This window comes from Canis aureus, chromosome 11, assembly GCF_053574225.1.
Source record: "Canis aureus isolate CA01 chromosome 11, VMU_Caureus_v.1.0, whole genome shotgun sequence".
NCBI classification, from domain to species: Eukaryota; Metazoa; Chordata; class Mammalia; order Carnivora; family Canidae; genus Canis; species Canis aureus.
This window is the reverse complement of record NC_135621.1, coordinates 70,163,437-70,177,699: the sequence shown is the minus strand read 5'-3', so window position 1 is coordinate 70,177,699 and position 14,263 is coordinate 70,163,437. Positions and strand designations below refer to the sequence as shown.

The 14,263-nt window shown below is 47.1% G+C and overlaps 2 protein-coding genes across 4 annotated transcripts in view; one reads left to right on the top strand and one right to left on the bottom strand.

Annotated features, from left to right (window-relative positions):
* Positions 1 to 2,480, top strand: part of PPP3R1 (protein phosphatase 3 regulatory subunit B, alpha) — a 66,872-nt gene extending 64,392 nt beyond the window's left edge. For all 3 annotated transcript variants that reach the window (XM_077915678.1, XM_077915679.1, XM_077915680.1), the window contains exon 6: positions 366 to 2,480. In XM_077915678.1, the coding sequence (XP_077771804.1) occupies positions 366 to 413 (48 nt within the window). In that variant the 3' untranslated portion in view covers positions 414 to 2,480. The remainder of the gene's footprint in view (positions 1 to 365) is intronic.
* A 753-nt stretch (positions 2,481 to 3,233) lies between these two features.
* On the bottom strand, positions 3,234 to 13,920 carry PNO1 (partner of NOB1 homolog). The gene is made up of 7 exons (XM_077915677.1): positions 13,646 to 13,920; positions 12,994 to 13,143; positions 10,342 to 10,425; positions 10,105 to 10,165; positions 9,753 to 9,870; positions 4,537 to 4,607; positions 3,234 to 3,681 (listed from the first exon to the last, which is right to left on the bottom strand). The coding sequence occupies exons 1-7, from the start codon at positions 13,856 to 13,858 to the stop codon at positions 3,614 to 3,616; spliced, it is 765 nt and encodes a 254-aa protein (XP_077771803.1). The 5' UTR covers positions 13,859 to 13,920; the 3' UTR covers positions 3,234 to 3,613.
* Positions 13,921 to 14,263: the final 343 nt, after the last annotated feature.

Genomic DNA, 14,263 nt, shown 5'->3' with positions numbered 1-14,263 from the left:
AGTGGGCCAGACCGTCCCACGCCTGCTCCGGGTCTTTGGGCTTTAGAACAGTGTTTTACATCTTTAAAGTGTTAAGAGCGTGGGAGAAGAACATGCGAGAGGAACGGTGCGTGGCCTGCAAACCTGAAGCATGGCCTGGCCCTTCACGTTTGCCACCCGCTGTCCTAGGACACGAGGAAATGCCTGTTCTCCCGGGAGAAGAAGCCGTGAGAATTCTCGAGGCACTGCAGGTTTAAAAACAAGAAGCCAAACAAGCAAGCTTCTGAAAATAAATTAATATGTATATTTTTTGGTCAAGAGGGTGAGACTAGTTAAAAAGGAGTTTTCAAATACGGTTAAGCTTGATTTGTTCGTGTCTGTTGCAGGTTGTAGGCGGCCTAGACATCCACAAAAAGATGGTGGTAGATGTGTGACTCTTTTTTAAAGAGTACCACCCAACACTTTTGCTTTCTTCTCCATCTCTGAAGATCTGCTCAAGACGTCCAGCAATGCTCTCTGTGTATTTAAATGGAAGTATTTTTCTCTGTGAAGCCACATTTTCCAACACGAGCCTCATGAAGCCAACTAAGTGTTATTGAACTCTTGTTCTCTCAATAACTCAGTGTAGCACTTTAAAGTCTGAAGGACAGCAGCATGGAAAGAGCATATCAATGTGGTGAAGAAAGGGAAGGGGTTGGCTTTTTAATTTATTTTTCTTCATCTTTTATAACAAGAAAGTATCTATATATACATATGTAAATATTTATATATAGATATATGTAGCTTTCTATATGTGTAGTAGGTTGGCTTTAATTTAATCTACTTGATTCAGAAACAAAACGATAGAGTACAAAAGTGCCAAGCAGAACATAAAACATCCTTACTTTTATTTCACACAGTTTTATATATAGATAGAAAACTGTACAATTTGAGCCGGGTGTTAGGCCAGCTATCTTCCTTTTCCTGTGCTTTCTCCTTTGAGAGATTGACAAAGCATTTGTTAACGTCCTCTCTTATTTACCTTAATTGCATTTTTGTATCAAAGGAGTTTGTAATTTTATTTATACCTATGAATATATATTGCCAGGGACTGTGTCTCATTGCTGAGCAGCTTCTATCACCTCTGCTTGAGGAGAAAGGGTAGTGCAGTGCCGCTGCCAAGAGCTCCTCCTGGTGTCCTCCGGGAACTGCACAAAGCTTGTGGCTGCTTCCTTGTTGTTTCTTGACTAGGAGCCATCTCCACGTTCAGTGACCGTCCCTGAGTCCGCGTACGTCACGAGCTGTGGAAAGGCCAGAAGCCGTCCGAGGCGATCACTGTTTCCCTTAGACGTTCAATGATACCCAAAGCAATCGTGGAACGGCTTAGGATAGCCGTTCGTTAGTTAGTACGTGGGTAAACGGTTTGTCACCACACTTCCCTTTGAACCATAAACCCCCCTCCTGTTTCAGAAGACTTGCAGCTCCTCAAAAACTAGTGATGCTCAGTGTGCATGTTTGTATCTAACGCTCACATACATTTGTGACCTAAACGGGAGACGTCTTACTGAGCTAACCGCCGCCGAAGAGCAGCAGTCTTCCCCAGATTTGCACCTCTTGAACTTCTTTACCACGAGGCATAGAGTGCATGACGGTTTTTTCTTGATTTGCCCATATCTGTAATGGATGCTAACTTACTGAACGTGTGATATAAAAGTAGCTGATCATGTCCCACCACTTGATATTATCCCTTCCCTTTTCTGCAAAGGTACTATTGGCTGGAAGAAAACATTGTGGTTAGCTTTCTAGGAAAGTAGTCTTCCCCTGTATAGTTTTTCTAGAAAAAACGGTTTTGTAATCGTAAGTGGAAAAGGGCAGGTTCAGTCAAGGTGAGTGAATCTTCAGTTGGGCACCTGCCTGCCATCGCTGTTCCTTCAACTGAGTGCTGCACATCATGGGCTCTGTCTGTGAGAGAAAAATCCCGGTGCTTGGTGTCCTTGCATGACATGGAGTTTTGCATGTAGATCAATTTAAAATGTACCTCTTGTTTACATAATTTGCATAATTTTAAAAGATAATGTTGCCAAACTTTGGAAATGTTAATGTTCAAACTGAAAATCTCCACTACATGTAACTTTCTTCCTCTGGATCAGTACGTGGCTTATAATCCCAGCCAGTGGTTTGATCTGTTCCAGTGTCAACGGCCATGTGCTCTGCTTCAAGGGGGAACTAGTCTTTTGTGAATTTTTTGTACATAAGTATTTGTTACAGATATTTTAGCAAATGCTTTCTATTTCTCTTGCTTGTGCATATCTTGGCTGGCGTTACAGAAAAATAGTGCAAACATTATTTCCTTACTGGGGAATGAGGGTTTTTTTCCTTCCCTTTTTTTTTTTTTTTTTAGTGTGGGTGGGGGAGGGGTTTATGTTGAATGTTTAGTTTTTCTTCTGCATGAAACATCATGTTGTGGGATCTTTAGAAAACTTCATACTGTATGAATAAGAAAATAAAATATTTGAAACTTGCTCAAGTGTGTTCACAGTGGTCTTTGCTGGGCTTCCACAGCCATTTGATCGTGTCTTTGTTCACTTGGTAGTCGTTTTGCGCTTCTTTCAGATAAATGGATGTTCGGTATCTGACTAGAAGAACCTGCTTTGTCCCTGGTTGAAGCCACAGCACTACGAGCACCCACCAGGCCGCCCCCCACTGCTCCTCTGTGGCGCCTGCCGTCTCCCCACCAGGCCCACAGCTGCCGCCAGCAGGGCCGCCCCACCAGACACCCCTGCACCCGCCTCTCCTCCTCCCCTTCCTCCACATTTTCCCTCCGTGACAGGACGTACCTCGGCATCCTGTACATTGGTCTTCCCTGGTTATTGAAATAAGAACTCAGCAGGGGCAGTGACTGTTGTGTCCCCTGTTCACGGGCAGCCTCATGGTGGAGGCTACCTCGCTCTCCGTGCTCGCTCGTTACCGAGCAGAGGAGTATTTGGATGGGCAGCCCCAGGTCAGCAAGCTCTTGCGTTTGTAGGACATTGTGGTTTTCTTGGTAAAAACATTATTTTACCGTATTTCCCCTTCACCCAAACATTGGTTAAGGTCTGGCTACTTTCACTAAGTGCTTATTTGAAAAATAAGATTCTTGTATCAACCTTGTGATGTAATCTTTAATTTTGTAAACTACAAAACAGATCAACCTTCCTTTGTTCACAAGTGATTTCCGAACTTGCTTCTAAAAAACCCACATGCCACCTAGTATTAAGGGTCATGATTCAGAGCGATTTTGTGAGCTGATTGTTTAATTACACTCCATAGACAAGAAATGTTTATAAAAAGTTACAAATTCATAAATAAATTCATATAGGACAGTTTAAACAAGGTTCCCTCCAATAAGAGCATTATTATGCAAATCTTTTATTTAAAATGAAGTGATAAATTATGATGTATAATTACGGTATTAAATTCAGATACGGGAAGGATCTTCAAGTTGCTGTATTATTAAACCTTTGCTTTCTGCTGATGCTTCTGGCTGAGAACGGAAGAAGCGATGAAGGCTGCAAGTGACTAAAAAGTTCTTCACGTGGTTTCCTGTGACCACAGGCAGAGGGCAAGGGCTTTTATTTACTCGAGTCCAAAGACAAGGTAAGCCTCTGATTTGAAATCAGAATCGATCTGCTGCTCTGCTAGCCACGGCTCGGATATTGCCGTAAACCTTTGATGGAGGATTTCCTGCAGAGGAAAATAAACACACCTGTGTAAATACACTCACGGATACAGAAGACACACGGAAAGCCGTCTGCAACTCTAAGAACGCACATTTTCCAGTGGAACGTTCTTAACAAAAGAACCATAAACCATACCCAATATATACTCTAAAAATATTTTAAATCCTAAGGGTCAAAGGCACTGAGTTATCTAAATATTTCACAAGGAAGCTGGTCAGTCTGATCTGGGCACTGGTGGAAAATCCCATTTCGAGCAAGCTCCTACAATCCTGTAACTCTTAGGCAGAAGTTGTTGGCTTTGCTGCACAGTTTGAAAATAGGACCAGGGCGCCCGGGTGGCTCGGCTGGCTGAGTGAGCATCGGACTTGGTTTTGGCCGTGGCCCCAATCCCAGGGTCATCAGATTGAGCCGTGAGTTGGGTCTCTGCACTCAGTGCCGAGTCTGCTTAGGACTGCCCTCCACACCCCCTTCACCCACGGAGTCACGCTTGTTCGCTCAAATCTTTTTTTTTTTTTTTAAAAGGGCAAAGTGCATCTATTAGGTTGACTTGTGATCAGCAGCTCCCTTTTTGTTGGAACCTAAAACACAATGCCTGCCTGCTATTCTGGAATGGCTTTTCATTCCATGCTTTTCACCTCGGGAAAGCAGCAAACATTTAAGCAACATAACCCAATAAACCTTTTCTCCAGCAAACTGACAGAATCCAAGCAAAAATACTTTAGACCCACATTTGCCAACCCGTTTCTACTTGTAATCTTTAACATCATCCTTAACCTGAACTGATTTGCAAATGTGGTTTGAGTTCTAAATCCCCTAGATTCCTTCCAGAGAAAACCGCCAAGGAATAAATTATTCTTACCCAGGATGAGGTTGCAAATGGCAGTTCTTGCCATCTTGATGTTTTGGAAAGAGCCAAGGATGTGAACTTTCCTGCAAGAGAGAATGTGAGATGAGTGAGCAACAAAAAAGCATTCCTTAACTAAATCCCATAATCCAGAAACCCTGGAAAATCATTAGACACAGATCCCTAAAAAAAAAGATGGTGGTAATGGTCGCACAACTCTAAATACACTAAAAATCACTCTGAAGGAGAAGTCTGTGGTATGTAACTTACATCCCAATAAGAATTAGGAGAGACACAAAATTTAAGAAGCCAAGAATTTTAAGATTCTTGACTAATAATAGCTACCATCAAGTGAGTGCTTTTTATGGGCCAGGGCTTTATGTGTTCCCGCTGAATCCGCACGAGCGTTGTTAAGGTAGATGGTATTCCCATTTTATAAATGAGGAAAGAAATTTACAAGAAATAAAGAGATCTGCCTCATTCTACACTGGCAGAGCTGTCATCAAGAACCCAGCAGAGTCCCCCTGTACTTCATTAAAACATTTGGATTTCAACTGCAAAGTTCTAAAGGTCATCTAAATTTCTTCACCACTCAGGATCATCCAGGCCCAATGGAAACTTCTGGCTGACTCAAGAGGGACAATATAGTATTTTGCCATTTTGAGCCCATCTTCCAAAATGTCAGTAAACGGACACCAAAATTGGCAGTGGGAACATCAAACAGAACCCTCCCACCCAGATGGGCCCAGGCATTTCTGAAAGTGGGGTTAAAAATGACAAAATCTGTTCAAGATGATGCCTAGACCTTCTCCACTGTAACTGGCAAAATTACCGACATGGGGGGAGTCCCCCAACTATTAGGTGTTGCTCCCTGGGAAAGGTAAAAGATGTGGTGCCTGGACCAGGGGTACCAGGTACAGCTGAGGTACGGATGCCACGTTACAAACAGGCAATGTCAAGCAAATATTTGCACACTTAATTGAGACCTCCCAACTATCTTCCTTAACTGGGCTTCAAAGTCTGGCAGCAAAGAGCCTGGAGAATGCTTCTCTGGGGGAACCCGACCTGCTCAATAATAAACACGGAAAGATCCACCAGGGCTCCCTGAAGAACAGCCTGGCGATCGGTATGTAAGTGAAGCCTACATTCAGCCAGCATCCTCCCCCTGCCCCCGGGATGCCCGGAGACCAGGGCTTCTAGTCTGCTCTCGGCTGCCTCACCCCTGAACGTGTGGCACACCCTGAGGATCAAAAAAAAGAAAAGAAAAAGAGGCTACAACCAGCTAGGTGAAGATAGAGAAACGGACACTACGAGGAGAAAAGAATGAAAACAGCAAAGACCAGAAAATCCAGTCGGTAGAGAAGCTATTTTCATGTGAATCAAGGGCACGGTGTTAAGAAAACTAAAAGGATTAGAAGACAGAGTTACAGAAAGGAATTAGAGACAGGATAAGGAAAGAAAAAGGGAAACCAAAGCAGTTCAAGAAAATTTCTAAGAATTATAGAAAATGAGTTTCTAGTTTGAAAGGGCCCAGTAAGAGAAATAAAAATAGACCCACGCTAACACACAGCACTATGAAATTTCAGACATAATACAACTGCCAGCTAGTTCGCTCAAAGAATCAGATATCAAGATGGCACTGGCCCTCTTAGTAGCAACACTGAAAGCTGGGCTACAGCAACGTCTTCAAAAATTCTGAACAGATGGGATTTATATAACAGAACTCTATGGTTGGCCAGGAGAGAGGACATCTTTGGAACTAGAAGTTCTCAAAACACAATCTTCCTAAGCTGAGCTAGCTCCTCGACTACATACGGCATCAAAATAAGGAGTCGGGGGGGCGGGGGCAAAGGGAATGCAGGGTTGGTCAAACAGCACAAGCTTCCAGTTACAAAACAAGTGAAGCCCTGGGGATGTGATGTATACAGCATGCCTAGTAGAGTCTACATAATGGAAAGGTGCTAAGAGTAAACCTTAAAAGTTTTCACACAAGAAAAAACAAATTTGTAACTGTGGTGATGGATGTTAGCCAGACTTATGGGGGTGCTCAGTTTGCAATATATACAAATATCAAATCAGAAAAGAGAAACAAAAAAACCATAAGGAGCACTCGGGGGAAAAAGAATCCAACAACCAAGGGATTCAAACAGCAAAAGGTGAGAGGAAACCCAGGATGCCAAGTGGGTGCCAGGCAGAGAGGGCAGCAGTGTTTCTGAGAAAAAAGGCTCCAGGAGAGATTTCTCCAACGTTTGATGCATCTGGAAACACCAAGAGGATAGAACAACATACAGCTTTTTAATGGGTTTTACTGATAGATAATTAGCACACAGATAAAGAAGATTTTTCTTTAAAGATTTTATTTACTTATCTGAGTGAGAGAGAGCGCAAGCACGTGCAAGAGAGGGAACCTGGGCAGGGGGAGAAGCAGGCTCCCCAGAGCAGGGAGCATGATGCGGCGCTCAGTCCCGGGACTCCAAGATCATGACCTGAGCTAAAGGCAGACGCTTAACCAATGGAGCCACCCCTGCGGCCCAAGATTTATCTATTCAAGTGAAAACAAGGTGGTAAGGGACAGAGTGATCACAGTTACCACCTGGCCCAGCTGGTGATATGCTGAGCACTGACAGCCCAGGGAATACTCCATGTCGGTCTTAACAAAACCCACAAGGTACTGGAGAACGCAGGGAGGGCTAAGTACACTGGGTGTTTTAACGGCTGAGTAGTTGGGGTAGAGGTGGGAGGACAGATGAAAAAAACCTGAATTTTCAAGTTTCATAGTAGAATGTCAACAGTTAATCTGAAAAAACAAGTCAAGAAGCTGGTATATAAACAAGGTATTTGAAAATATGGATATATGATTTTTAAAAGTTAGCTAAAAGAGTTGAAATTAGTTCCTTTGAGGAAGAGGAAATGGGAGTAGGTGGTACAAATGTGGGGCTTGCTAAGTACATGTACGTGTCATTTCGATAAAAATAAAAATTCTTGACAATAGCAGAGGAAAGATGAGGAAACAGCGAGCATACGTAAGTGTGAGTAGTTGTGCCGCTGAAACCACCAAAGGGACGGGGCGGTGGCTGGAGTGGAGGTCTCAGGACCCACAAGTAACATGACTTCCCATCTGATGCCCTGAGTTTATTTGGAATAGTATCCTGCTCACATCGTACTGTAGTTTACCAGGTTATCAGCAACTCATCAAAAACAACTCTTACAGGTGCCTGCAAGTCTGTGTCATGGTCACAGCGTTATCAGGAAGTTGCTGAACATGTGGATTTCAAATTAGCTTATTCATACCACACACTCCATTTCAAGTAGTATGTGACTCAGTTTGTAACTCGGTAATAGCACCATTATTCTTAGCGGCCCCAAACTGCAAACAGCCCAAACCTCCATCCACTGGGAATGGATGAACAAAATGCAGACCTCACGCCAGTATTTGGTTGTAAGAACTGCTGACCTACCCAAGGAACGGAGACACTCCAAACAGCAAGCTAATTAAAACAAGCCATACACCAAAGACTGCATCCTCCTGTGCACTTGCATTTATACACATTTCTAGAAAAGGCAAAACCATGACAGAAGGTAGATGAGTGACGGCCTGGGGTTGAGGTGGGATCACAGACCGGCCTATACATCTGCCTGAAACTGAAACAGGTAATGTGGTTTGTATGTACATCACGCTGCAGTAAAGCTATTAAAAAAGCTAGTTCAACTAGTTAATTTTACATTAACACTCATCAACGTACTTAAAGTTTTAAACTTCATAGGACCCATAATTTGATCAGTGCATCAGTTACATTTTTAAATCCTCAAAAGTCTCCAGGGTGACATATGATACTTTCTAATGTGGTGTGGATTTCAAAATATTTTAATTTCTAGTTCGAAACAAGCTCTCCTCACGGCTGCATACTCCCAACTCCAGGCTCGCCTCGCAAGGACCAAGGTTGCAATAAGCCTGTCTTCCAGGAAGGGGGCCATCAACGTGGTGGTGTGGTTAACCCTCCACTGTAAACCAGAGTCCAAAACTTAGTTCTAAAAAATGGTGAGCCCGAGTTTAGAACAAAGATAGGAGGATTCTAAATAAAATGATTCCTGGGTTTAGTAGCGGGCAGGTCCCTCCTCCTGTCAGTCAACTGCTTCGTTCCCCAACTTGGCGGCATTATATAACCTCCACACCATCTGCCAGGAGCCCCGACCTGGCACCGCAGCAGCTGCAGCCCCGCCGGGGCTAATCCCAGCTTGACTTCCTGCACCCTGACTTTAAGCCTGGCTCCTCTCCTTTCCGTTCACATAGAGCTGCTCTCTAGCTTTTCACCTAACGTGCAATACTCACCATCCTCCCGTGAAAAGCCTTTACATAGAATTTAAAAATATTTATTAAATTATGCACATGTATTTCTTTCTTTACAAGGAAAGTCACAATGGCATTTATTTATTTTTTTTTTTTTTAAAGATATATCATATATATCAGGGCTTGGTAAGTTATGAACCACAGGCCACATTCAGCTTGCTGCTTATTTTTTTTTTTTTAATTTTTTTTTATTTATGATAGTCACAGAGAGAGAGAGAGAGAGGCAGAGACATAGGCAGAAGGAGAAGCAGGCTCCATGCACCGGGAGCCCGACGTGGGATTCGATCCCGGGTCTCCAGGATCGCGCCCTGGGCCAAAGGCAGGCGCCAAACCGCTGCGCCACCCAGGGATCCCCACAATGGCATTTAAAACACCCACTCCTTCCTCTCTCCTACTGATGTACCGGTCCCCTCGGGTACTATTTAAATCTTCACCTGTCAAGTAACTTCTTTTAATAGTAATTATAAACATTTCCTTTGCTTTTTTGAAGATTCTATTTATTTGAGAGAGAGAGAGAGAGAGAGCACGAAGAAGGGAGGGGCAGAAGGAGAAGCAGGCTCCCTGCTGAGCAGGGAACCCGGAGCAAGACTCGATCCCAGGGCCCCTGGACGGCGACCTGAGCAGAAGGCAGAAGATCAACCGACTGAGCCACCCAGGCACCCCTAATCATTTCCTTTATTGCTGAGAAAAAAAGCTTAATTCCTGAGATTTTTCTCAACTCACTTAATCTGCTTCCAAAGTAACTGTATTTCATCCAGAACTGCACACTGGCAAAGAGTCAGTGGCAACATTATGCATGAAATCCAATTTTTATGACTCCTTGAAGCCAGCAAAAGATCACATATAAATCAGGACAATAATATTCTCAAGACCAGATACTTACACATCAGCCAAAACTATCCGTGTCCGTGTCACATTCTCTATGGTGAACTTGGTTTTTCCTCCTTTGCCAGCAATTCTTCCTATTGCCCTGGACAGGTGGTCTCCCTTTAGGGGCTTCACTAAATGAGAGAAGCAAGACCTGAGGAGGCAAGCGACTTCAGCACGCCACCCACTCCATCATGAAATTTAATCACTAACTGAATTAACCCTCCTAAAAGACGCAAAAAAACTTTTTTGAACCTGCCGATAACACAGGTCAACTGATGCCATGAGAAAGCTAAGAGTCTCCTACAATACAAAGTCAGCAGTACAAAAGTACAACAGTTAAGGGAAAAACACCACCCTAGACTCACCATCTGTAATTTCAAAAGACTCTAGGAAGAGATCATCCAACCTAATGAGGGCAAGCGCGTCCTACAACATAAAAATTAAAGCTGTGAAGTCCTTCTGTTTACATACCTGAGAATAACTGTTAAAATTCACCAGACCTAGAAGACTCAAAAAATATTTTTTTAAAAAGCTCAAACCCGTTGAAATGTTCATACTAAGTGTTTTTAAGCACCCAATTCAAATGTCACAAAGTCACTCACCTCCACCTGAAACCCAAGAATAAAGGCTTTCACAAAATCTGCTGCTTTTGTTAGAGCACTAACATCCTTGGTTTCTTTACAAGTCTGTTAAAAAAAAAAAAAAACAAACAAAAAAAACCCACACATATTAAGACCAGAGGTGAAAATATTACAATAAAACACCAGGGCAGACTTTCCTCATTATTAAAATTTCCTTAACCACCATCCTTCCCCAATATATCCTCTATGACCCAGTTTTTGGTGAGATAAGCACTGTGTTGATTTTGCACAATGAAATGCTCCCAGCTCCAGGGTTGGGTAGTTCCATCTGAAGACTACACCCCACAACCCATGGGACTCGGGGGCCAACGGCAGGATTCCTCTGGCAGCCCAGTGGCCCACAGCTCAGGGACCCCCTCTTCTCTTCTCCCCCTGGGAGTGCTGATCTCCTCTCCTGACTTCAATCATCGTCATACGCCCATGTTTCCCAGAGCACTAACTGCGGGACCCACTACCATGAATGGTGTAAGCGGGAATCTCGTCCTTAAAGGCTTTATTAGATACCTGCAGAAATAGCTGCTACTCGTAAAGTCCCCACCACTCACAATGACACGCACCGCAAAGGTGCCTTACGCACAACAGCTCTAGTCTCCATGACAACACTGAATATTAAGTAACATAAACCCCTTTTTATTTGAGGAAAATAAAGTACTAAAATGTGAAAAAGGCAGAATTCTGACACAGGTCTGATTCCAAAACCTTCATCTCCATTCTCCGATGTAGTTGAGGAGACCAAATATTTGAGAAATTTCAAACTACCCGAGGTTGTGTGATACACACCTCAAACCAGATCCCAGCTCCCATCCCGTCTGTGAGTGACCCTGGGCAAGTCCCACAGATGCTCCGGGTCTTAGGTTTCCTCACTGGTAAAGTAAACGGGTCCGCGTGGGGGGTCCTGAAGGTCCCCCAGCATCAAGACTCACTTGTTAGTGACGGACCTTGATGAACATACTCCTTTTACTCTCAGTTTGCTCACATCTAGAGGCCGCAGGGCTGTGCATGCGAAGCACCCCGTGTGCCTGGCAGCTGGCCGTACCGACGGGTGTGAGTGGAATCCAGACTGACGCCTCTGCGACATGTCCTAAGACAGCCAGGCACAGTCTGAAGAGGTGACTGGAACATGGGCCCATCCCAAGGGCGAGAGCACTGGAGCTGGACTCTGAGATGACAGGAGTTGAGGCCGCAAAGGAATAGAGTACGGGGGAGAAGGCCTGCTCCCCGCGGCAAAGTCCCCCACAGGTAGGGACCCGGAAATGCTCAAAGAGCTGGTGACATGAACCTGGGGCTTAGATTCCTACTTACAAAGGCAAGGTCATTAAAAAAGTCAACTCTTACCTTTGAGAGGTTTTGAAGATACTCGGGGTGAAAGCCGCGCGGTCCAGGAAAAGTAACCCGCACCAGCACGGGGGGCGGGGGGGGGGGGGTTCAAAGCAATGAAGCAAGGGAAACCTCTGCGGAAACAAGCCGTTCTGGCACAAAAGGACAAGGACCTGCACGGAAGTGACCGTGAGAACAAAGAGGAGTTCTGCTGCCAACCTCTAGATTTTAAACTTTACCAACTACTTAAAGCAGTGCCTCTGCTTTATTCCGTCATTCTAGTTCAGCAGAGAGGAGTCTTCAGCGGTCCTGAGGATGCTGGGTGGCTCAGCGGTTGAGTGTCCACCTTCAGCCCAGGGCGTGACCCCAGCGTCCCGGGATCGAGTCCCACATTGGGCTCCCTGCGTGGAGCCTGCTTCTCCCTCTGCCTGTGTCTCTGCCTCTCTTTCTGTGTGTGTGTCTCGTGAATAAATAAAATCTTAAAAAATGGAAAGTATAATTTTGGTCATCGATTCTGATATATAAAACTGGTGCCCAGAAAAGGAAGCCCAAAGTCGACCTTGCCTAGCTTCTGAGCTGACGCCATGGAAAGCAGGTATGTGCGCGTGTCCCTTACACGCTCCTTCCTGTGTAGGACACAACCGCTTTACCCAGCCTGGTCTCCTTTCCACGCAGAATATCATCAAGATACACGCACAGGCATCGTCAGTATTTTGGTAGGACCTTGGATGCACCTGATGGATGCAACGAGTATTTTTTTTTTTAATTTTTTTTTATTTATTTATGATAGTCACAGAGAGAGAGAGAGGCAGAGACACAGGCAGAGGGAGAAGCAGGCTCCATGCACCGGGAGCCCGACATGGGATTCGATCCCGGGTCTCCAGGATCACGCCCTGGGCCAAAGGCAGGCGCCAAACTGCTGCGCCACCCAGGGATCCCCATTTTTTTTTTTTTTAAGATTCACTTATTCACGAGACACACACACACACACACACACACACACAGAGGCAGAGACCCAGGCAGAGGGAGAAGCAGGTGCACGCAGGGAGCCCAATGCTGACTCGATTCGGGGACCCGGGGTCACGCCCTGGGCTGCAGGCGGCGGGATGCCAGCCCGATCCAACGACTACTTGGGTTGAATGCATGCAGATTTTGAAGACTCCTCCGTGTGGCCATTTAACAAAACAAATCCCCGTTAAACAAAGTCTATTCACGCCTTCTCACCCCCGCCCGCAGGAGAGCAACAGACCCCGACACATTTGGGAACATTTGGGAACTGGCTGACATCCTCCTTACCCTAATTTCCACATTCCTCGATTTCAGGTTAAACCGTATCTGAAGCCCCAGGTGCTCTACGATGGGCGTGAATATCTTCATCCAGTTCTCTTTTAAGGGCGTGTACCTGTTGGCCGGGACGGCAATCTTCCTGGTTTCTTCTTTCCCACCCTAGGATCAAAGGACACGCAGGTCAGGAGATGCCCCGGGGGCCGCAGGTGCAACCCTGAGCGGGCCGTCCTTCCCCAGGACGCTCGGGCTCGACGGATTAAAACCTCCTGGCGCAGAGCCCCAGCTTGGAGGAATTCACTAAAGATGCCCCGGGGGATGCGGGGGCGGGGCCACGAGGCGAGGGGGCGGGGCGAGTGCGGAAGGGGCGGGGCCACGAGGCGAGGGGCGGGACTAGTGTGGAAGGGGCGGGGCCACGAGACGAGGGGCGGAGCGACAGGAGGGGGCGGGGCGGGCTCAGCGGCTTGGCGCCGCCTTCCGCCCAGGGCGTGACCCCAGGTCCCGGGTTCGAGTCCCGCGTCGGGCTCCCCGCAGGGCGCCTGCTTCTCCCTCCGCCTGTCTCTCTCATGAATTAGCAAAATCTTAAGGACTTCCTTCGGGAGCAGCCCCGCAGCTCCGGCAGCACCCGCAGGCCCCGGCCCCGCCGCGCGGTCCCCGCTAGTACCAGGACTCCATCCCCGGCGAGGGGCGGGAATACGGGCCTCTTCGCGGGCCGGGCCTCCTCCGTGTCCATGCGGCCCGCGTCCGCGCCCTCGCCCGCCGCCGACAGCTGCTCAGCCCGCCGTTTCTTCGCCCGCCGAGCACCCCTGCGGGCGACCGGGGTGAAGCCGTCCCCGGCCGCGGCGCTCTGGGCGTCCATCTCCGTCTCCGCCTCCATCCCCGCGGAGCTCCGGCGCCAACATGTGCTTCCGGCCCCGACGCGGGCGCCGCTGCACTGCGCAGGCGCACGTCGCGGGGGTGGGGCTGCGTCGGCCAACGAGCCGCAGGGCCCCGCCCCGTGCCCTCGGGGTCCTGCAGGGGGCCTGAAGCGGACCGGCGGAAGGGAGGACGCCCCAACACGTGCCTGATTCCCGGGGCGCCGCCCTGGCTTCGCCGGCCGCAGCCGGGGCCCTGGGCCTCCCAGCGTGGGTGTGCACGGGAGGCAGCAAGTGAAGACGGGAGCCGAGTGCGTGCCGTCGGGGAGGAAACGTCTCCGCGACTTGAGCAGCGCGTCAGGCACGGCCGCGGACGACTACACCGACCGGCCGGGGCGCCCGGGGCGGCTACGGCGAGCGGGAGGGGG